We start from the raw sequence: 21,971 nt of genomic DNA on the forward strand, positions 1-21,971 counted from the left end.
TATCAGATCCTAATAGATCCACCAAGACAACCACCCACCGAATCCCACGAGATATGCCGGAGATATGTTATTAAAACAAATATCGGTTCCCTAAATTCAAAGCTTTTTCCATTAATCCATTATATGTTATTAAATGGCTGCTTGAATTGTTGTCTCCAATAACCGAGCTTCATACCATGGCCTCGATGATACTATCCACAGTTCCTCAAACTGGAATGGAGCAAAACATTAGTCAAGATAATAACATGGTATGCATAGCAAAAGCTTAATTAAAACAGTGATCAGGCATACTACCTCTATTTCTATGTGCACTATTAATTTTGACCTGTAGGGGGCTCGCCCACTGTTCCCAGTTTAACATTTTTTTTCTAACTTTGATACATTTTGATTTTCAAGTTATTTAGTACATTTAGAAGTTAAATTTGTGTTGCAACTTGAAATCTGGCTAGAAATTTTAGCAAACCGACAAGACTGACCGAATACTTGCCTCTATAAGATTGGTCAATTAGTTTGGAAAGTTTGGTTAGCGGACATTAATCTGGTTGCAAACCTGTTAATTTCTTGCTGCCCTGTTGTAGGACTTAACTTTCTGTGTTTTTTTTTAAAGATGGATGCCACAGCCCTTCATTATGAAAACCAGAAGTTGGTGCAGCAATTGGAAGCACAGAAGTCTGAAATGCATGTTTTGGAAGCTAAGTTCAAGGAGTTGAGGAATGAACAATCTTCTCATGACAATACTCTGATTTCCCTGGATAAGATGTGGAATCAGGTTCTTTCCTCTGAGTCGTGTAAACTCTGTTTTATGGTTCTTTTCCGGTTCGTAATGCTTCTTACTAATATATGTTAATTATAGCTTGTTGATGATTTAATCCTGCTTGGAGTTCGATTTGGTGGCGGACTGAATAATTTGCCTGCACTTGACCATGAAGAGTTGTCAGAAGGTTGCTGGCTTATTTGTTTACGTGTTAAATGTTGCTTTTTGGGATGTTCTTTTTTGTTTCAGTAGCGATGTTGCCTTAGCTGATTGTGTGTTCTTTTTTGTTGCTCAGAATCCATCGAGTCATGTCCTTCTGAGGAAATTTTTCTCTTCATGCTCTTGAAGTCCAACAATTATGGAAAAAAGGGTGACAATAGCTTGTTGGAATTTGCTGAAGAAGCTCTTGCTTTGCGCCGTTCGGCCACTCTTGCTCTGATGAGGTCCCTTCAAGAGGCTATTGCTGCACAACAGGCTAGAAGTGAATATTTGTCATCAGCTTTAAATGCAGAGAAGTCAAATGAAGGTAAAGACAAAAGGTAATATCTGGCTTTTCCCCTCCATTTTTTTCCAGTGCACCTTTATTATTTGCTAACTACCCATCCGCTTGAACTTTCATTATTTAATTTAGATGTTGTTGTTGCCCTTCAAAACCACAATGATCACTTGAAAGAGGTGGTTGGCAACGTCTGTGAATCTATTTCTATCGTCAATGAGAAGCATAAAAGGTATCTGAATGAGATTGAGGCTTTCAGAAGCAGCTACTCAAAAGAATTGCAGGAAATCAAGCATCTTTCAGGTGTTAAAAAATGTCATTCCTTTCCTCATTTGATATATTTGTTAAATTTTGTCTCGTGTGCATATCTGGGCATTCTCAGTTATTATCTTCTCCGTAGTTACCAGATTCCCTAAACCACCCTCTAAACCCCAAACCCCAATATCGATGAGTTCTTTTACGGTACCCTGAAACTAGTGTGGACCGTCCATTCGTTCTAATCTAGTAGATAAAATTAACTGGTACTCTAACTTAACTATCTGGGAGTACCCTCGCTGAAAATTAGGGAGTACCTAGGCAGTAAGGGTAAAATGGTAATCTCTCGCTAGTAAATTCTAAATCTAATCAAGAAAAGTCAGGCCATGACAAGAAGGATACGGCGGCTCTGCTCTACTAACTGAGACGACGGCCGCTGGCCGGCACTGTGATTGGGGCATAGGACGCGCCGTGCCTTAGTCGATCCGGAATGCTGCTTGATTGATCCTTTATTGTCCAATCGTTGAACTGATGCCCTGCACGGGCTGCATGGAACGGAAATCCATGGCCAAACCACCGATTACTTGATTCAGTGTGTGCTCATGCATGGATGACTAGATATTTTTTACTCATTGATTGATGATCCTTCCCGCGTACATAAGCACTAGCACGGCAAATCGTTCATCCCGGCGGCGGCAACTTCCATGAATCTCCAGCTATTAGGTTAAACAAAAGTACCCTTTTAATATCTGAGAAAGTCTATAATACCCTTGAATATGAGTGGTCAGATTTAACTGGTACTCCATGTTACTTTGAGGGAGTACCAGGGTACCGTAAAAACTCTCATATCGATTGGGATTCGAGTTTGGTGCCAAGCAGTAAGGATGCAGTGACTGATCATTCAGGTGGACCATTAGATTCCAACCAAGGAGATTGAGAGAAAAATGGAGGGAATTGCCATGCAGCTATCTCATGTGGAGTAGATCGAGTTGAACGTCACCATTGGGTGCTCTCGAGTAGGTTGGCAGGGTATGGGCTGCGGCTGCAGCCATAGCCGTGAACCATGTGTGGATGAGGTGAGGAAGATGGAGTTGATAGAATTCCTAAGGAAAGCTTTTTGCAAGCAGATCAAAGAAACTGGAGGGGTGGCGCTCCATGCTCGGCAGGGTAGGCAGTCACGATGCTTATTAGGGATGGGAGTTGGTAGTTGGGACCCAGGATCGTTTATGGGCTATGTGGGCTGACTAGGCCTGTTTCTTGCTTTGCCTATTTTCCAATGTTTCTGTGTGCAGCAACATGTGCTACTTTAATGTTTGTGCCTAAAGATCTAGTGTTCACAAACCCTAACCTCCGATTTGTCGAACCCTGATCTCTGATTTGCCGAATCCGACCTTCGATTCGCCGAACCCCGATCTCTGATTTGACAAACCGGACCTTCGATTCGCCGAACCCCGATCTCTGATTTGACAAACCCGACCTTCGATTCGCCAAACCCCAATCTCTGATTTGCTGAACCCGACCTTCGATTAGCCAAACCTCAATCTCTATTTTTCCAAACCTGGCCTTTGGTTCGCCAAACCCCGATCTCTGATTTGCCGAACCCGACCTTCAATTCGCCGAACCCCAATCTCTGATTTGCCGAATCCGATCTCCGATTCGCGAATCAGAGATGTACAACTCCTAGTGAACCCGATACGGGCTGAGGCAGCTAATCGTGAAGCCAAATAGCAAATCGCGAATCAGGTAACAATACACGAATGCATTTGGCTTAATTTTAAAACATACCATTTCCTTCTGTCATCTGGATGATTAAAAGTTCTGTTGGCAAGGCGCGCAAATGCAAAGCCAGCCCACCCGCATTCGAGTCTCACACGCGTGATGCTCAAGGTTACCTATTCTATTAAAATATGCCACCTAGGACTAGTCCTGCCTGGTCCCTTTTTTTTAAAGCTGCCCCTTTTCACAACAAGCTCGACTTTGCATTCTTGACAAGATTGACCTTGCATCACAGTTTGCATATTTCATACGGAAATAATTTGTGGCATTAATTGTGCTAAAACTTGCTGCCAATAGAACTGGAAGAAATGTACTAAGATATGTTAACAGACCCTTGCCAAATCAAAACAAAAAAAAACTTATCTTGTTCAGTGCTTCCAAATTTTGAGCTATAAAACTGGTCAAGCTTTGATTCTAAAGCAAAGCAATCCATATTCATGTGCTTATGCAGGAGAGCTAGAGGAAACCATGGCGGAGCTTGAGGAAAGTCGACGGAAGTTGGTTATTCTCCAGTTGCAGAGGCATGGAGGTTCGCTAATGAACATGTCTGGTCCAAACGTTGTGGATGGTGCTATTTCGGCTGATAAATCTTCAGCCAAAAACATGGGCTGGGGAGATCTCAAAGATGCTATTGAAGAAGCTAAGGTACACTACTAGGGAAAATCTTATACACATGATCTTATCAGTAGCGAGTTTTAAATTAAGGCGCTGCTGCAATGTAGCAGTAGCGCGCTCAGGCAATACTCGCTGCTGAAATAAACGTAGCAGTAGCGCGGCTCCTCTAAGCCGCGCTACTGCTATAATTCCCACGACCCCGCCGCGAAGCTAGTTCTAGCAGCAGCGCGTTAATTCGGAGTGCGCTACTGCTAGGTAGTTTAGCAGTAGCGTCTTTACCTTTTGAGCGCTACTGCAAAAACTAGCTATCTCCACCCCACGCTCTCTCCTCTATCCGATCCACACACTCACACTCACACTCACTCCATCTCCCACTCAACCCCCCCCCCCCCACGCGCCGGTCCTCCCCCGCCGGCCGCCGTCACCCCCGCCAGCCGCCGTCGCCTACCCCTCTTCCCTCTGCACCGCCGTCAACTCCTCCTCCTCGCTGGACTCAGTACCGCCCTCCTCCTCCGTCCTCCCTCGACTCGCCGCCGGCCGGCCCCTCCTCGCTCCGCCCTCCCTCCTCCGTCCTACTCTCTCCTCCCTCCTCCAGTCGCCCCTCCTTCTCCCTCCTCCCTCCTCCATCCACAACCCCTCCTCCCTGCTACATTTTGATTTAGTAGGCTAGTTCATATGCAACATTTCTATTTAGTTCATATGATTTAGTTGATTAGGAACATTTTTATTTAGTTGATTTAGTAGGCAAGTTGATTTAGTAGGCTAGTTGATTTAGTTGATTTATAGAACATTTTGATTTAGTTGATTTAATAGGCTAGTTGATTTAGTTGATTTATAGAACATTGTGATTTAGTTGATTTAGTAGGCAAGTTGATTTAATAGGCTAGTTGATTTAGTTGATTTATAGAACATTTTGATTTAACAATTATTTTTCTTTCCTGTGAAGTGGATCGTTAATCCTTGCTCATATTGCTTTAGGAAAATGGCGCCACCACCACCACCACCATGTCGATTGTGCAAGTCAAGGTGCGCCAGCAGCCTTGCAACTGGCAAGCTATTCGGCATCTACTTCCAGCCGAGTTTTCATCATGCGGCGGTAAGAAATTATATGAAATGTAACAACTATTTTATTTTTAGTGTTGGCATTACTGCATTGTGTCATTTTGCTTTTTTTACACAGATCGTCCCATGCAATGTGAGGCTGAAATTCAACAAGCTGACAGGAGACACTGTGACATTTGAGGCTCCTGGGGGGCCGTACACTATGGAGGTCGAGAAATGACGCAATATGTCGCGGATTGGAGGAGATGGATGGGCCTGTTTCCTCGCCCGCATGCGTCTTACTGGGGTGAGTTGGTCAGCTTCTCCTTCAGAGCAGAAAGACCCAAGCTGGTTGTCATTTATATCAACCTGGTGGAAGATGATGAAGATGACGAAGATGATGTAGATAATGAGGACCCACTCGATGAAGATGATGAGAACCCACTTCATGAAGCCATCGTAGCTCAGAGAATGAGGCTGGGCGAGGAGGAGGTGTGCAACCTATGGGACATAATTCCGCCACGTGATGACTTTGTCGGGGTGCCATTCGTGACCCGCCTGACAAGTACCATGGTCGATCGGCATGAAATGTATGTTATACGTACTGACTGTAGTAATTTGATGATATATATATGCTTCATTGTTATACTTACAAATGCTTTGTGGAATCTAGTCGATGATATGCTTTAGTGTAGAGTCTGATCACATGCTTATTAGTGTAGAATCCAAGGAACTATTAATAGTGTAGATAATCCATATATACTTATTAGTAGAATTCATGATTAGTTAGTACAACTGCATAGTACTATGTCTTTTGATAGTGTAGAAATCTAGACTTAATAGAAATATATTTGCAAGAGTATGTGCGAGGCTATTTATTAATTGATATGTTTTTATTATTCAGAAATTGCCAAAGAACCTATGTGTGAGTTGTGGTATCGAGCCTGATGAAGAAGGCTTAGCTGGACTACGCCTTACCGCAAGGGGCTCCGTCACCACCTGTACTTACCGCATGGACACAGATGGTCGCACACACTTAAACTCGGTTGGGTGGAAGAGATTCCTTGTTGGCAAGAATCTTCGTGTTGGACAGGCCATCCTAATTACTATCAGGAACACCCACCGCCCAGGCTTGAAGATGATGATCGTCATCGATATCATCTAGAACTATATATGTGTGTGTGGCTATATCATCTAGAACTACATATGATGATCGTCGTCGATATCATGTAGAACTACATATGATGATCGTTGTCGATATCATCTAGAACTACATATGATGATCACCTTATACTGCTTGAGGATGCATGTTCAGTATATATGAAATTGTTATCTAGTACTCCCTCCGTTTCAAATTACTCGTCGTGGTTTTAATTCAAATTTGAACTAAAATCACGACGAGTAATTTGGAACAGAGGGAGTACTATCTAGTACCTATAATGCTTTATGAAATTGATATCTAGTAGTACCTAGTATCTGGAAATTGCAGTTTATTGAAGCTGAAACGGGGTAGGAAGGGGGAGGGGGGTGATGGAAGATATAGCCGCGGGGCCAGGAAAGCGCTACAGCTAACTAATAGTAGTGCGATAAGGAAATGCGCTGCTGATATAGTCCATAGTAGTAGTGAAGGTACAGACCGCGCTACTACTAACAGTTAGTTGTAACGCCTTATTGGTAGCGCGGCTGCCCGTGCTGCTGATAGCCTCAAAACCCGCGCTACTACTAGGGTTTTCCCTAGTAGTGGTACTTTGAACCAGACCGAATTCCATTGCATATATGCTTTTTATATGCCTTATCTGCTCAGCATTCATCTTATCTTGCAGGAGACCGCCTGTTTGAACTCCATGAGACTCAAGAGGATAATCTAATACTGTCTAAGCAGTTAGAAGATCTGCAGGTTGGCACCTTCTTTGTAATGGATGACTGACATATTTGTTGTACTTTCAAGTTGTATCCTGGGTCTTCTTATTCCTATAATCTGCATTCTGGTGTTATGTGCGCACGGTCAATTAAAAGACGATAACCATATTTTCACATCAAAACCATATACAATTCTTAGCGATCAGTTACAACATCTGAATGCTGAGATAGAACGATACATGGGTTTGGTTGAAGTATTACAGGTAATATGCTTTTCTTCTGTTGTGCTGTTGTTTTGCAAGGTTTCTCTTGACCAGCTTTTCCTTTCTTTGACTTTAGAATGATAAGAACCAGTTCTTGCAAAGGGAGAAAGAAATGTGTGCAAAAGGAGAATCCGTCGACAATATTAAACAATCCATTACCGCTTATGAGGCCAAAATCGAAGAACTGGAACATCAGATTCTAAAATCCATGGCTGAGAAGAATGATCTTGAGATCAAAGTTGAGGAATCATCGCAGGATTCAGGTATTGAGGCCTGACTTAGTGGCTTGTTAAATCGAGATGTGGGTTAACCTCCTTTTGCAGTGTAATATACTTTGTTCTCAATTCCACCACTGTCTAGGTAAAAAAGACTTCAAGGATGAGATTCATGTCATGGCTGCAGCACTCTCCAAAGAGATGGAAATGATGGAGAATCAATTGAATAGATCAAAGGATGCGGCTTCTGAAGCACTTACATTACGTGAAGAAGCTGAATCGTTGAGAACCTTGTTAGCTAAGAAGGTATGCCATTGATCTGGATCTATCGATGTTTCCAAACTGGATCTCAGTCTGCATCTGTTGCCATGTCTGTTAATGTCACTGAAACTTAACATGTTTGTGCTTGGTAGTGAGATTGCCACACAGTGTGTAATGAAAAATAAATCATTTATGTTTCTTCATTGTGATTCCTGTACATATTTACTCACTTTGCATTGATTTTATCTGATAGGTTATTTTCTGCATTCATATATCTGACATATAGATCAAGTACAAAAAGAAAGCTCCACATACCTGAACTAGTCCATTCTTACCGTGTCATGAACCGAGTTGAACAAGGGGTTGGAAATGGAATAAGATGGATTAAGGTAGAACGAAATTTGATTGAAGGGGTAACCAGTTGGGGTAGTAACACTAGAATAGCTGGTCAAGGGAAGTTTGTTTACTGATCGCCTTCTACAAAGAAGCAAAGTCATCAAAAGTCATCACTTAAATAGTTGACTGCTAGCCAACGAAAAAAATAGCACGCTATATCGCAGTTATAACCCCGTTATAGCATATTTGGAAGGGAGAAGCTACGTTATGCCAAATTCTGCCCCTACGGCACTAATGGCGTATATAGCGCGCTAACCACGCTATAACGTTGTAACGTTTAACGTTTTAACGTGCTCACGAGGCAAAAGTGAGAGAACCAGAGCCCATCTGGCCCAAAAGGCTGAAACCAACCCACGACCACTACCCTTCTGACTCTTTTATCGTTCTTCCACGACAAGACCGCTTTGTTTTGACTCTGATGTGTTTATACAGTATACAAGTTTGTTCTGAATCTGTACTGATGTAGCTTGTGTTATACACTTATACTCTGTACTGGACTAAACTGAAGCTCGTGCCACGAGTACCAAGTTTGCTTCTTTCCTCTCTTTGTATACTTTGACTGAACTGAAACGTGTGCTTGTGTTATATATTGGATTGTAGGCATATATTGCTTGCTCCTAGGAAAAAAAATAGTTGCTTAAATACTTTATTTCTAGATATATTTGGATTTTTTTGCAAACGCTATTTTGAAATATAGCACGCTATTAGCATGCTATAACTTGTGTAGCATTTGGAGAAGGGCCTCGCTATATTTTGTAGCAGTGCTAGCACATAACCAACTCAATTTAAACCAACCAAATCTAAAATATAGCATGTTATTACAGATGCACATATGTGACTTTTTTGAGAAGTTTTCCAGATGCACAAGTATCTAAAACCTAGCTCAAGCAACCACCTCTGTATGTACGTTTACTTTCCCCAATATAGTATGCAGAAGTGTTTATGTTTGTCACTCAAAAAAAATATTTGTCATAAAATTTATTCTATGTCATTTTCCTGAATATTTTATCTCTAAAGTATATGAAAAGTTATAGTTAATTATTTGTATCAGAGACCGTGTCTGATCTCCAAAATGAGAAGTGAAGAGAAAGGTTATATAATCTTCAGGTTGTCTCTGCTTTATTAAAGCTGGGTGATTATTTACAAAAATAGGATTAACTCAATACTCTCGGGTATACTCATGTTATACAAGCAATTATATCTGATTTGTTATTACTTATTAGCGCAGACTCACCCCATTGCTGGCCAAAGGAGCAACTTGGAGAGCAAGTAGCTTGGGCCTTAAGCCAATTATATATAAGGAAATATAAAATTAGTTACGCTAGAGTGAGATATGATTAAATAAGGTCACATCTGTCAAGAGTAGCCCTTGCTATCTCTATGTCCATTAGGGTACATGCTACCGGTGAAGATTTAGTCCTTGCTCTCTATAACAAAGCCATTCTTTAAAAAGAGATATCATGCACCATTAGGTTATCTCTACTTGTCATTAAATAAGGCCAGATCTGTCAAGATTAGTACTTACTTGATACCTGGTTTCTGAAAATATATTATGGATTAACAGTTAGTTCTTAGTCTTTCAAGCATTGGTGTATATTCAGCTTTTGCAACTAGCTACCTGAAATTGTTGTTATTTTCCAACTGTGGGCAAACAAACATCTGGTAGTGAATATGCAACTAAAGTATGGGCCCTTAAATTTAAAAAAATTGTGGGCAAACAAACATCTGGTAGTGAATATGCAACTAAGAGAGGTTGCATATATGAGCGTAAATATAAAAATCTTTCATTTTCTTAAGAAAAACAAGTATTGCCCTTCGATGGTCCGAAGTCAAGCTCTTGCAACTTTGCATTGTGTCTGGATTGCCATTCATGTTTTCTGAATGAAATTTCAACAGATTGAGACGTTGGAAAAGGAAAATCAGGAGTTGGAATTTATTGTGGATATGTATGGGAAAGAATGTTCCGAGTCGAGGTATGACTTGATTGTTATCGTTATCACTTATCAGTTGTGTTGCTTTTTGATGATTGTGACTTATGCCATTCTCTTAAATGATCACGTAGTCCTCCACCAGATTCTTGAAAGTCTCTGTTAGAAAATGTTTTCTACTTGGGATTTACAGTTTACCACACCTTGGGAACAAGAGATAAAGTTGACACATCCCTTTATGATTCTTAAAGTTCTACCATCATTCAATGCATTTTTTTCTTCTGAATAAACATGTTCTAGTGTATGCCTAAAAGAAGTCCATCTTTACTCTAATCCTCAATTTCCGCTATATACTTTACATATGAAAATTTGCGATCAGGTTAAATCTATTAAGTTGTTAAAACATGTGATTGTTAAGCTTCATGCACTAGCCAACGCAACCAAAAGTCCAAATTGATGGCAATGGCTAGTCAATCCACATATACACTTCAACACCCCCTCTCGCGTGTGACACGGGAAGTCAACACGTGAATAGACTGAAGAGGTATGGCTCAAGAGGCCTATACGTGGACATAGAGGGGGGCAGCCACAATTTTTGGATAAATTGCGAAAGCCAGGACTTGAACTTGAGACCTTAGGCTCCGATACCATGTTAAGCTTCATGCACTAGCCAACGTAACCAAAAGTCAAACTGATGGAAAGGGCTAGGCAATCCATATATACACTTCAACAATGATGAGAGTGTTAATTTGGATGCAATCTGCTAACACTAGCTGACATAGGTGCTATGTGACATTTGTAAATGCCGAAAGAAAAATATACTAGTTTAGATCACTGAAAATGAAGTGTTCAAAATGGCAAGGAATAAAAATCATTGATCATATAGTCTAAGAACTCAAAAAGTGAAAAAAAAACATAGGTTGGTTACCTCTACGCTTTCCTCCATTACCAAATACCCATTGATTTCCCCTTTGAAAACGGTCCATAGAATGATTGTCAATTCAAAGCTTTCATCAATTTTGCATACTAATATACTTTGCATCATTTGTTAGATTCTTATTTTATCTACTGTGAATCTAGGACAATTACAGAGATCAAGGAATCAGAAAATCAAGCTCGCAAGCAGGCTGAATATTTGAGAACTAGTCTAGAAGAGCATAGTCTTGAGCTTCGTGTAAAAGCAGCAAATGAAGCCGAAACTGCATGCCAGCGAAGGCTTTGCATTGCTGAAGCAGAACTGGAAGAGTTAAGGACTGATGTAGATGCATCTGAAAGGTCAGTTATCTTCTCCTAGTGAAAATTCGATATGTGTTCTCCAGTTTACTGGGATTGAAATAGTTCTCCAGTTACTTGCATTACTATTTCAAACGAGATTTCCATTGAGGGGATCAGGATCTTAATTATTGCAGTTGTTTCATCCTGGTTGATGCTATTGATGATGTGAAAGTTGTTGAGTGTGTTAAATACATACTTCCTCCGTCCGGAATTAGTTGATGTTCAAATGGATGTATCTAGCATCGAAATACGTCTATATACAGCTAGTAATGCATATAGTATGTGCCTTGCTGTCCTGTTTGGCCAACTAGGTTAAAACCTAATTTGATCTCAATAATCCTCATCTTGCTTGCTATCAAGTATTATCCAACTAGTTCTAGTGATCAGTAGTTTAAACGAGCTTTTATATTTTCCTGGTACAATTTTTTTGTGACAGCTGACAGTATATGTTATGTTTGTGAACCAGTAGATATTTTATTGTTCAATTAGGACTTGGTATGCTGTATCATCTCCGCAGCTTCATCCCTTGTATGATCTCCGCACCCCCCTCAATATAGCAACACACCACTAGGATCTTGTTACATGCTCCATGTGCACAAGCATGGTGACAGCTGCGGCTGTTGGGCTTGGTGGCATGGTGTATTTCTCTTTTCCCTTTTTCATCTCTATCTATTAGCTACTTACTCCAGTTGCTGCTACTTGTTGATTCATATAGTGTGGCCTTGCAGCACGTCTCTGGCTAGCACCTAGATGCTGGGGCAGTAGTCCAGTGCATTACCTTGCCTTATTAACCATGCACTTCTACCTCACATCATTTATACTCTGTTGCATTGCCAGAAGATATGTTGTTTGCTTTTCTTATTAGTTTCTCATCTAACAGCTAGTATCAGACAGCGTGAAGACAAAGCAAGCCTCTGCTTCCCTTCTCTCTGAAAAGCATTTTTTACAGAAGCAACTCCGTCAGGTTAACAGTTCACTGGAGTCATCTAAACAAAAACTCGCCCGTGGTGAAGAGCAGGTAATATCTGACTCATGCCCTATGTGTTCTTCAATAGTTCAATTTGCTTCTGCCAACAGTATTTGAAGATCACGTCAAAGCGAATATTGTATTAAAAGAATATATTTTGTGTGTGCCTGTGTTTACCACTGAGCTGGTTTTGAAGTGTCTTTATTTGAATAAACCTTACAGATGAAAGCCTATGTCGCACAAGCTATAAAAACTTCTTCAGAGAATAGGCATCATGCAGTTACCATTGAAAAGACTCTGCTGGAGGTATCTGAAGCAGAGAAGGAGCTCAAGTGGCTTCGGTCCGCTGTTGGATCTTCTGAGAAAGAATATGAGCAAAACCAGAAAAAAATAGCTGAGCTCAGAACGGAGTTGGAGCGTGAGAGGTTAGGCTTGCTGGTGTGGTGTTAGTTTTTTATTCCAAGTTGGTCTTGCTGTTCTGCCACCAGGGCTTGTTACATTCTTTTGCTATTTTATAGAAGCGAGAAGAGAAAGCTCGAGGAAGAATACGAGGAGGTGAAGAATGAGGTCATGAAGCTGACCTCCGAGAACGAAGAAGCTACTATCCAGAAGCTCCAGGACGAGATAAAAGACTGCAAGGCTATTCTCAAGTGTGGCGTGTGCTTTGACCGGCCCAAAGAGGTAACTAACTGTCCATTGAATCGTACAGCATATGTTTGAATGGCGCGGATTTGTGCCTGACCCAGGATTTTAGAAGCTGAGATCCACATTCATTTGTGTTCACATGTCACCGAAGTTTCAGTTTCTCTGTGTTAAGATCTTAAAGTTGTGACCACCTGTTGCTGATGTTCCCTTGTTGGTTGTTGGCAGGTTGTGATCGCCAAATGCTTCCATCTGTTCTGCTCAACATGTATCCAGAGGAACCTCGAGCTACGCCACCGGAAGTGCCCGGGCTGCGGCACCCCTTTTGGGCAAAACGATGTGCGAGAGGTGAAGATCTGAAGTCAGCTGGGTTGGATGACCTGGTAGTAGTTGGTACCTTGGGACAGCAGACAGCACCAACCTGCTCTCCGTGATTGTCTCTTGTAGATATGTAATAGTTTCCGGTTTTCTCATGGGGGCGCTTAGATCCAGCAAAGAAGTAAAAATATGCAGTTTTGCTAGAACTCATCTAGATGAGATTTAATTTGTTCTCATTCACCTTTTATAGCCATTGGATGTGATGCTATAAGATACGTGTATGCTGACGTGGGGTGCGTCCGTTCTTGTTTTCCAGGTAAATGAGACCAAATTACGTCTCATCTAGATGACTTCTAGGTACTCCCAAAAATATAACCCTTTAAGATAGCGCGCGAACGTGCTCCAGCGGATTGTATGTGCGCAATGGCCTCCCAACCGTTGATCTACCGTGAAAAACCAGCTGTGTGCCATGCAGATGTCGAAAAATACTGAAGTCAAAAGAAGTTTGTTGTAACCTTATTGCCTGTGTGATTTTTGTTTGTCCAATGGTCTCTTCCTAGCGAGTCCGAGTGTGCCAGATTCTCCACTCTTGACTCGTCAATACTTGAGGGCCATTGCAATGATGGTTTGACGTGAGTTAGGAGTAAACTAGAAAATATGCCCGTGTGTTGCAACGGAAGAAAAATAATATCTCAGCATTCCCCATATCCCCGCACACACTCTTCCACGTCCTCTATGTGAACACAACGCCCGATCTATATTGTCGCTTAGCCTGCTTTCTGCCATCGTTGGCCCGCGAGATCTTGATAGTGGTGGGGTTGGTCGGTGTGGTGGCGACCACCCAACTGATGTCCTTTTCTCCTCCGGGTCCACCTCCGTCTTGAAGTTGTGGTTGCATTCTCATTTGGTTGCTACACGGGCGACCTTCAAGGCACGGTTGCTTCGACTATTCTCACCTACGACGATATAACCGGAGGATTACTAATTGCAGCGCATACATTTTGTTTGATTGACATAATTAGCGCATCACCAGGCATGAATATTCCTTCATTAGCAGGGTTTATTCTCTTTGACTATTTTTGCGCTCATGTGCCCACATTTTTTATTAATTAGAGCAAAACCAGCATATTCTCTTTTATTAGCAGATGCCCACAATTTTTTTAATTATAGGCTATAGCCAACCAGCATATTGTCTTTTATTGGCATGTGCAAGTTACCTCCGGCAATAATTTGTGGAGTACCACGTTCTGCACATGATTTTCGAGACAACTTCCTTATTATCACATAACCTTCTTATTTCCAGACAACTTAGGCACATATACAAACGGGTGTGATTTAGTATAAAGTCCCAAGGTGAGAGTGTTCCTATCATAATTGCAAGTTATCAGAATTTTGGCTTTGTCCGTCAACACAATATGGAAGGTTCATAGTTCAATCCCCTCGCGGCCTTAATATGTTGCTGTTTGTCAGTGTGACAGAAAAAAGAAATTCGTGGTAGGCCCAGTTGGGGATAAGCGAAAAAATGGGGAACTACGTGTGGAATGGACGGAACAAAATCTATGTGTGTTTTTTGCTTTTCGTGGGGCAGCTGTGTGGCAGCTACTATATGACGCTAGTTGCACCAAATAGCGCGTGGAATGCACAACCAATCCTGTCTGGGCCAGCTACTGGCAGGCACCAAAATGACCTATGTTCGCAGGGCACGACTAATAATCCAGAAAAACGACAGGTTGAACGACCGAAAAGATGACCTTAAAGACTCGACCATGTGCTGCTAGCCATGGCAGCAGACACCTGCAGCTAACGAATGGCCAACGCGAATATTTAAGAACATACTACAACATCAGATTTATTTATTTTTGAATTTTTAAAAAAATATGAATTGCCGAATATTGTTGGAAATTTGGACATTTTTGAAATTACGAACCGTTTTTAATATTCCATCCAATTTGAAAAAAAGCATGAACAAAATCTGAAACCGCATCATTTTCTGAACACATGAACCTTTTATGAAAACACAAATGTTTTTTGAAGTTGTGACCGACTTTTAAAAGTAGAACATGTTTTGAACATTCCGAACAATTTTATAAAATTCATTTTTAAACACGGACATTATTTCGAATTTGTGAACATTTTACTAAAACAAGATTTTTTTTGAATTTCGAATATTTTTAAAATGCATTTTTTCGAAAATACCTTTTTTAATATGTCCTTAATTTCGAAAAAAATGGGAACGAGAATTTGTTCTAAACATTTTCAGAAGCGGGGACACAATATTGTAATTCTGAACATTTTCTGAAAATATGGAAATAAAACAAAATTCTGAACTTTTTACTCCCAGTCAGCAGATAGTCAAAATAAATAAATGGAAGGAAAAACGAAACGGGCCGGCACGGTTTTGTGCGCCCCGTCCGAATGTCTAACTATCTGCCGCAATGGGCGTCAAATAGTGTCTTCGCAGCTTCCTGAGCAGGCAAATAAGTGGGCTGGCTCTGCTGGGCCAGTGCGTGTGCGGCCCAAATACGAAAAATCCGGATTGCTAAAGTAAAAAACAGGCGGACGCACAAATATTTAGTACCACCCCGGATAGAACAATAAATTTCGACGGTGAACAGATGAAAAAATGAAGAAACACACCCTGCTTATTTATATATATATATATATATATATATATATATATATATATATATATAACAAAAATCTTTTAGCGGTGAACGGATGAAAAAATTGGAGCAACGCACCTTGCTTTATTAGTAGGTATAGATAAGAAATGAATAGAAGGTTCACCCGCTAGGATATGATGAACAGGGATAAGCAACACTTGTTTCTGCAAAGCTGCTCTTGCTGGAGTTTTTTTTTTTGAGGGATACTCTGTGCTATCCAGATGTTGCTTCTTGTTTGATGTCACTTCTATCCAGTATCTGTATTTAATTTCATGTATTTTCTTTTCAGTTTATATTTCCCCTTTTCTCTATTTTGTTTCTTCTTTCATTGTTCTTTCTTCTCCTTTTTACTTATTTTTTAGAAAAAAAATCATGTGTTCCACTATTATAGTCTTTTTTTTTGCAGGGACACCAGTACAGTCTGTTGATGTATTTTATGCAATGTTCAAGTAATATATTTTTTCACAGGTGTATATATTTTCTGAAAGTGAAATAATTTCAACACAAATAACTTTGTCATGTTTGTATGTCGTGAACCAATAACATTTTGAATGATTACCGAACTTTTTTCCGAAGTAGAGTTGAATAGTTTATCATACTTGAAAGCAGAAGGTAAAAATCCTGTGTAAGACTTTGTGTGTTAGAATAATTTTTAGAAGTCGCACGAACATTTTATAAATACACAAGACCATTTTCGTTACCGTAAAATAACATATTTTTCATATCTGTCAATACATACTTTAGAAGTTGCATGAACACTTTATTTGGCATACATGGTGTAGAGTATTAGTTTTAGTCGCTTTTTTTAAGTCATGCGAACAATTTATTTGACATACCAATATTTTGTTTTGGACATTTTTCTAAGAGATAAACCGTATCTAAAGAACGCAAATAGTTCACCTACAAAACATTTTATCTATTGAAATATCTTATGGGTTTTGCACAGACTTTTTTTTGGCCAGAAATCATCCGATCTATTCATCAATTGTCAAAGGTAGTACAAAGAATATCATAAGTAAGTATAGACCACCTAGCGGCGACTACAAGCACTGGAGCGAGCTAAAGGCGCGCCGCCGTCATCGGCCTCCTCAAAGCCGGGCAAACATTGTTGTAGTAGACAGTCGGAAAGTCGTCGTGCTAAGACCCCATAAGACCAGCGCACCAGAACCGCAACCAACATCAATGAAGAGAAGCCTAGATCAGAAGGATCCAGCAGATACACAGATGTAGACAAACGAAAACCGGATCCAAGTGCATCCACCAAAGACAAACGCCGATCGGATCCCACGATATCTGTCGGAGACACACCTCCACACGGCCTCCAACTAATCTAGAAGCATTGCCAGAATGGGGCTATATAGGGTGGACCTTATTCCATCTTCAAGAAGGTGCCTCCGCCTCGTCTTCCGGATCATGGTGTTGAACTGCGAAATATCTGTATTTATTAATGACTGATTCTCTTATCATCTCTAGCCTTGTATAGGTTAACTCCTAGAGATATTGTAGGGTTAGTTGGCTTGTCACGCAAGACGCCACCTGTATATATTGTAACAGACTCCGATGAATACAATTGAGTTGCATCATATAGTCTTCTACATGGTATCATTTTTCTACCGATCCCCATCGCTTCCGTCCTAGGCCACCGCCGCGTCTCACCCCGCCGCCGCCTCCTCTTTCCCTGCCGCCGCCGCCGCACTAAACCCTAAACCCTCCTACGCCGCCGCCGCTTTCTCCCAAGCTGCCGCCGCTGCACCCGAACCCTAACCCCTCCCACGCCGCCGCTGCCGCTTCCCTCCTCAAGCTGCCGCCGCCACAAAACCCTAACCCTCCCATGCCGCCGCCGCTGCTTCTCTTCCTAAGCCGCCGTCGTCGCATCTCCCACCCTCCCTGCCGCCATCGCCGCCCCCTTCTCTCATCATGCTGGGATCCACCTCCTCCCTCGACAGCTCCACCACCGTCCTCGCTTTCACCTCCGATCGCCTCAACGACCTCCACATCAAAGACCACGTTCCTGTCGTTCTCGAGCTCGACTCCCCCTCCTACAACGCCTGGCGCATATACTTCGCGCTTCTCTTCCGCTCCTACCGCCTCATCGAGCATATGGATGGGAGCATCGACATCCGCGACATGAAAGGCGACGACGAGTGGCTGGCCGTCGACGCTAGTATCATCAAGTGGTTGTTCCTCACGATCTTGCGCGGGCTCTTTGACATGGTGAACTGCCACGACCCATCTGCGCACGTCTTATGGACGCGGCTTTGCGACCTCTTCCTCGACAATCAGCTTCAGCGCCGCGTGTTACTCCAAGGGGAGTTTTTCACTATGCAGCAAAATGATCTCACGATCGACGAGTACTTCACCAAGCTGAAAGTTCTCTCCGATGAGCTTCGCGACGTCGGCATGGTGATCGATGACTCGGTCCTCCTCACCAACTTCCTCCGCGGCCTCCACCCTGACCTTGCCAGTCCGCCGCCAACCTCTCCCACGCCACGTCCTCCTTTGCAAAGGTTGTCACCTACATGTGGATGGAGGAGAAGCGTCTCCGTCACGCAGCTTGGCAGGCACCTCTCGCCGCGCTCCACGCCGGCACCGTCGGGGGCCCCGCTGCCCTCCCGCAGCCTCCTCGTGCGCCAACTCCACAGCCGCCAGCCGCCCCCGACCGTGGCCGCTAGAAGAGACGGGGGGGTCGCGATGGGCGGGCCTGCAACGCGGGGGTCCCAGCCCCACCAGGCCCCTGCGCCCGCCCCTGCCCCGGCCTCGGCGCCCCCGCCTTGGCTCACGAGGTACAACGCCTGGACCGGGGTGGTGCATGCCAACTCCATGCCTCTCCCTCAGGCACTTGCTCCGGGCCTCCTTGGCCCTCGCCCGGCCAATCACCAGGCCCTCCTGGCCGCGCCGGGTGGCTCCGGCCCTGGTAGCTCTTATGCGGCCACTCGGCCTACGGTGTCGCCCCCGCCGGCTACTCTGATGACCTGACCCTCCTAGACGCTCTCCACACCGCCCCTTCCCCAAGCAACTACACCGGCGGCATCCTCTCTCATGCCTCTCCGTACTCGTTCTTCTCTCACGTTGTCGTTGGTGATGGCTCTACGCTTCCCATCACCCACCATGGCGCGTCTTCCCTCCCCTACCATCGTCATCATTACCTCTTAACAATGTTCTTGTGTCTCCGTCCTTAATCAAAAATGTATATTCCGTTCGTACTCTTACTCGTGAACATCCTGTTACAGTTGAGTTTGACAAACATGGCTTTTCTGTTAAGGATGCCCACTCCCGGAAGGTTCTGCACCGATGTGATTCCCCCGGCGATCTCTATCCATGCGGCCCAACGATGACCAGTGGTCCCGTCGCACTTCACACTGACGTCTCCCTCTGGCATGCTCGTCTTGGTCATCTCGGTGCCGACATTTTTCATAAAGTTTTGCAGACTTTTCCATTTTCAGGTAATAAATCGGAGGCACACAGTTGTCATGCCTCTCGCGTAGGAAAACGGCAAACGAACGTCGGCGCCGAGATGACCAAGACGAGCATGCCAGAGTGTTCGCGCTTTACTTTCCCACGCACACATGTCTGCCCGGTTTTGGCCCGATGCTCTTGCCACAGCTACACTTCTTATCAACATCCAGCCTTGTAAACCCCGGTGGAACTACACCCCTCATCATCTCCTATTCAGGTCACCTCCGTCATATGATGATCTTCATGTTTTCAATTGCCTTTGCTATCCTAACATCACAGCCACGGCACCGCACAAGTTGGCCCCTCGTTCCCTTGCCTGTGTCTTTCTTGGGTACCAACCCAACACCAAAGGCTTCCGCTGCTACGACCCGGAGTCCCATCGTGTGATCGCGTCCCAGCACGTTTATTTTGATGAGGTTGTTTTTCCTTTTCAGCAGGAATTGATGCGTTCCTCGCCGTCTCCGGACGCCCCTCCTCGACGTGTTCATGGAGCCCTTGCGCTCCCTCCACCAAGTCGCTTGGGAGCGGCTGCGGCCCCGTCGGACTCTCCATCCTCGGTCACGGCCCTGCCACCCTCGGCGTTTCGCTCCCTGGCTCGGGAGGAGTCGGCCTCCAAGGCCTCGCCGGTCCCTCACCTCTCAGCTCAGGAGGAGCCGGCCTCCTCAGTCCGGCCCTACTCCAGGCCTCGCCCCTAGCTGAGCCCTCAGGGGTCTAATCCCCAACCACGGCATCGCCCTCAGCTGGGTCTCCGCGAGCCTCGCGGACCCCCTCACCGGCTCAGGAGGAGCCGGGCCTCTCGGCCCCGTCGGTGCCTTCGTCGCCGCCCACGGCCGGTCCTTTTGGCGCTTCTTTGACCGCACCATCGGCTTCGTCGACCGCGCCCTCGACTCCGACGCCCGTGGCCTCGCCCGCGTCTTCATCATCGTCTGAGCCACGGGTTGTGGCTCCTCGCCGCGGTCCACGCCGGCCTCTACTACATCTTGAGCTTGCGTTTGTTTTTCTTGAAGAGGAAAGGGTGATGCAGCAAAGTAGCGTAAGTATTTCCCTTAGTTTTTGAGAACCAAGGTATCAATCCAGTAGGAGGCTCCTCAAAAGTCCCACGCACCTACACAAACAAACAAGAACTCGCAACCAACGCAATAAAGGGGTTGTCAATCCCTTCACGGCCACTTGCGAAAGTGAGATCTGATAGAGATAATATGATAAGATAAATATTTTTGGTATTTTTATGATATAGATTGGAAAAGTAAAAGATGCAAATAAAAGTAGATTGAAAGCTTATATGATAAAAGATAGACCCGGGGGCCATAGGTTTCACTAGTGGCTTCTCTCAAGATAGCATAAGTATTACGGTGGGTCAACAAATTACTGTCGAGCAATTGATCGAAAAGCGAATAATTATGAGATTATCTAGGCATGATCATGTATATAGGCATCACGTCCGTGACAAGTAGACCGACTCCTGCCTGCATCTACTACTATTACTCCACACATCGACCGCTATCCAGCATGCATCTAGAGTATTAAGTTCATAAGAACAGAGTAACGCATTAAGAAAGATGACATGATGTAGAGGGATAAACTCATGCAATATGATATAAACCCCATCTTTTTATCCTCGATGGCAACAATACAATACGTGCCTTGCTGCCCCTGCTGTCACTGGGATAGGACACCACAAGATTGAACCCAAAGCTAAGCACTTCTCCCATTGCAAGAAAGATCAATCTAGTAGGCCAAACCAAACTGATAATTCGAAGAGACTTGCAAAGATAACTTAATCACACATAAAAGAATTCAGAGGAGATTCAAATATTTCTCATAGATAAACTTGATCATAAACCCACAATTCATCGGATCTCGACAAACACACCGCAAAAAGAGTTACATCGAATAGATCTCCAAGAAGATCGAGGAGAACTTTGTATTGAGATGCAAAGAGAGAGAAGAAGCCATCTAGCTAATAACTATGGACCCGAAGGTCTGTGGTAAACTACTCACGACTCATCGGAGAGCCCTTGGAGATGATGTAGAGGCCCTCCGTGGTTGATTCCCCCTCCGGCGGAGCGCCGACGAAGGCTCCAAGATGGGATCTCGCGGATACAGAAGGTTGCGGCGGTGGAAATAGTTTTTCGTGGTGCTCTCTGAAGGTTTCAGGGTACTTGGGTACATATAGGAGGAAGAAGTAGGTCTGTGGACGCTCGAGGGGCCCACGAGGGTGGGGGGCGCGCCCACCTGTAGGGGGCGCGCCGGGCACCCTCGTGGCCGCCTCCTCTGTTGCTTGACGTCCACTCCAAGTCCCCTGGATCGCGTTTGTTCCAAAAAGATCGCTCCCGAAGGTTTCATTCCGTTTGGACTCCGTTTGATATTCCTTTCCTTCGACACACTAAAATAGGCAAAAAAAAACAGCAATTTGGGCTAGGCCTCCGGTTAGTAGGTTAGTCCAAAAAATGATATAAAAGTGTAAAGTAAAGCCCATAAACATCCAAAACAGGTAATATAATAGCATGGAACAATCAAAAATTATAGATACGTTGGAGACGTATCAGCATCCCCAAGCTTAATTCCTGCTCGTCCTCGAGTAGGTAAATGATAAAAACAGAATTTTTGTTGTGGAATGCTACCTAGCATAATTCTCAATGTAATTTTATTTATTGTGGCATGATTGTTCAGATCCAAATGATTCAAGATAAAATTCCATAAAACATAAAAATAGTAATACTTCAAGCATACTAACAAGTAATCATGTCTTATCAAAATAGCATAGCCAAAGAAAGCTTATCCCTACAA

General features: G+C 43.5%; 1 protein-coding gene across 1 annotated transcript; it reads left to right on the forward strand.

Annotated features, from left to right (window-relative positions):
- The first annotated feature begins 607 nt into the window (after positions 1 to 607).
- Positions 608 to 13,130, forward strand: LOC123076543 (E3 ubiquitin-protein ligase BRE1-like 2). Its single transcript, XM_044498733.1, has 16 exons — positions 608 to 769; positions 854 to 941; positions 1,050 to 1,280; positions 1,386 to 1,553; positions 3,733 to 3,926; positions 6,742 to 6,834; positions 6,941 to 7,060; positions 7,137 to 7,323; positions 7,421 to 7,581; positions 9,829 to 9,905; positions 10,941 to 11,135; positions 11,812 to 11,866; positions 12,016 to 12,153; positions 12,325 to 12,527; positions 12,621 to 12,783; positions 12,973 to 13,130. The coding sequence occupies exons 1-16, from the start codon at positions 608 to 610 to the stop codon at positions 13,102 to 13,104; spliced, it is 2,367 nt and encodes a 788-aa protein (XP_044354668.1). The 3' UTR covers positions 13,105 to 13,130.
- The last annotated feature ends 8,841 nt before the right edge of the window (positions 13,131 to 21,971 follow it).

The sequence above is a fragment of the Triticum aestivum genome, chromosome 3D (assembly GCF_018294505.1).
Source record: "Triticum aestivum cultivar Chinese Spring chromosome 3D, IWGSC CS RefSeq v2.1, whole genome shotgun sequence".
Classification (NCBI taxonomy): domain Eukaryota; kingdom Viridiplantae; phylum Streptophyta; class Magnoliopsida; order Poales; family Poaceae; genus Triticum; species Triticum aestivum.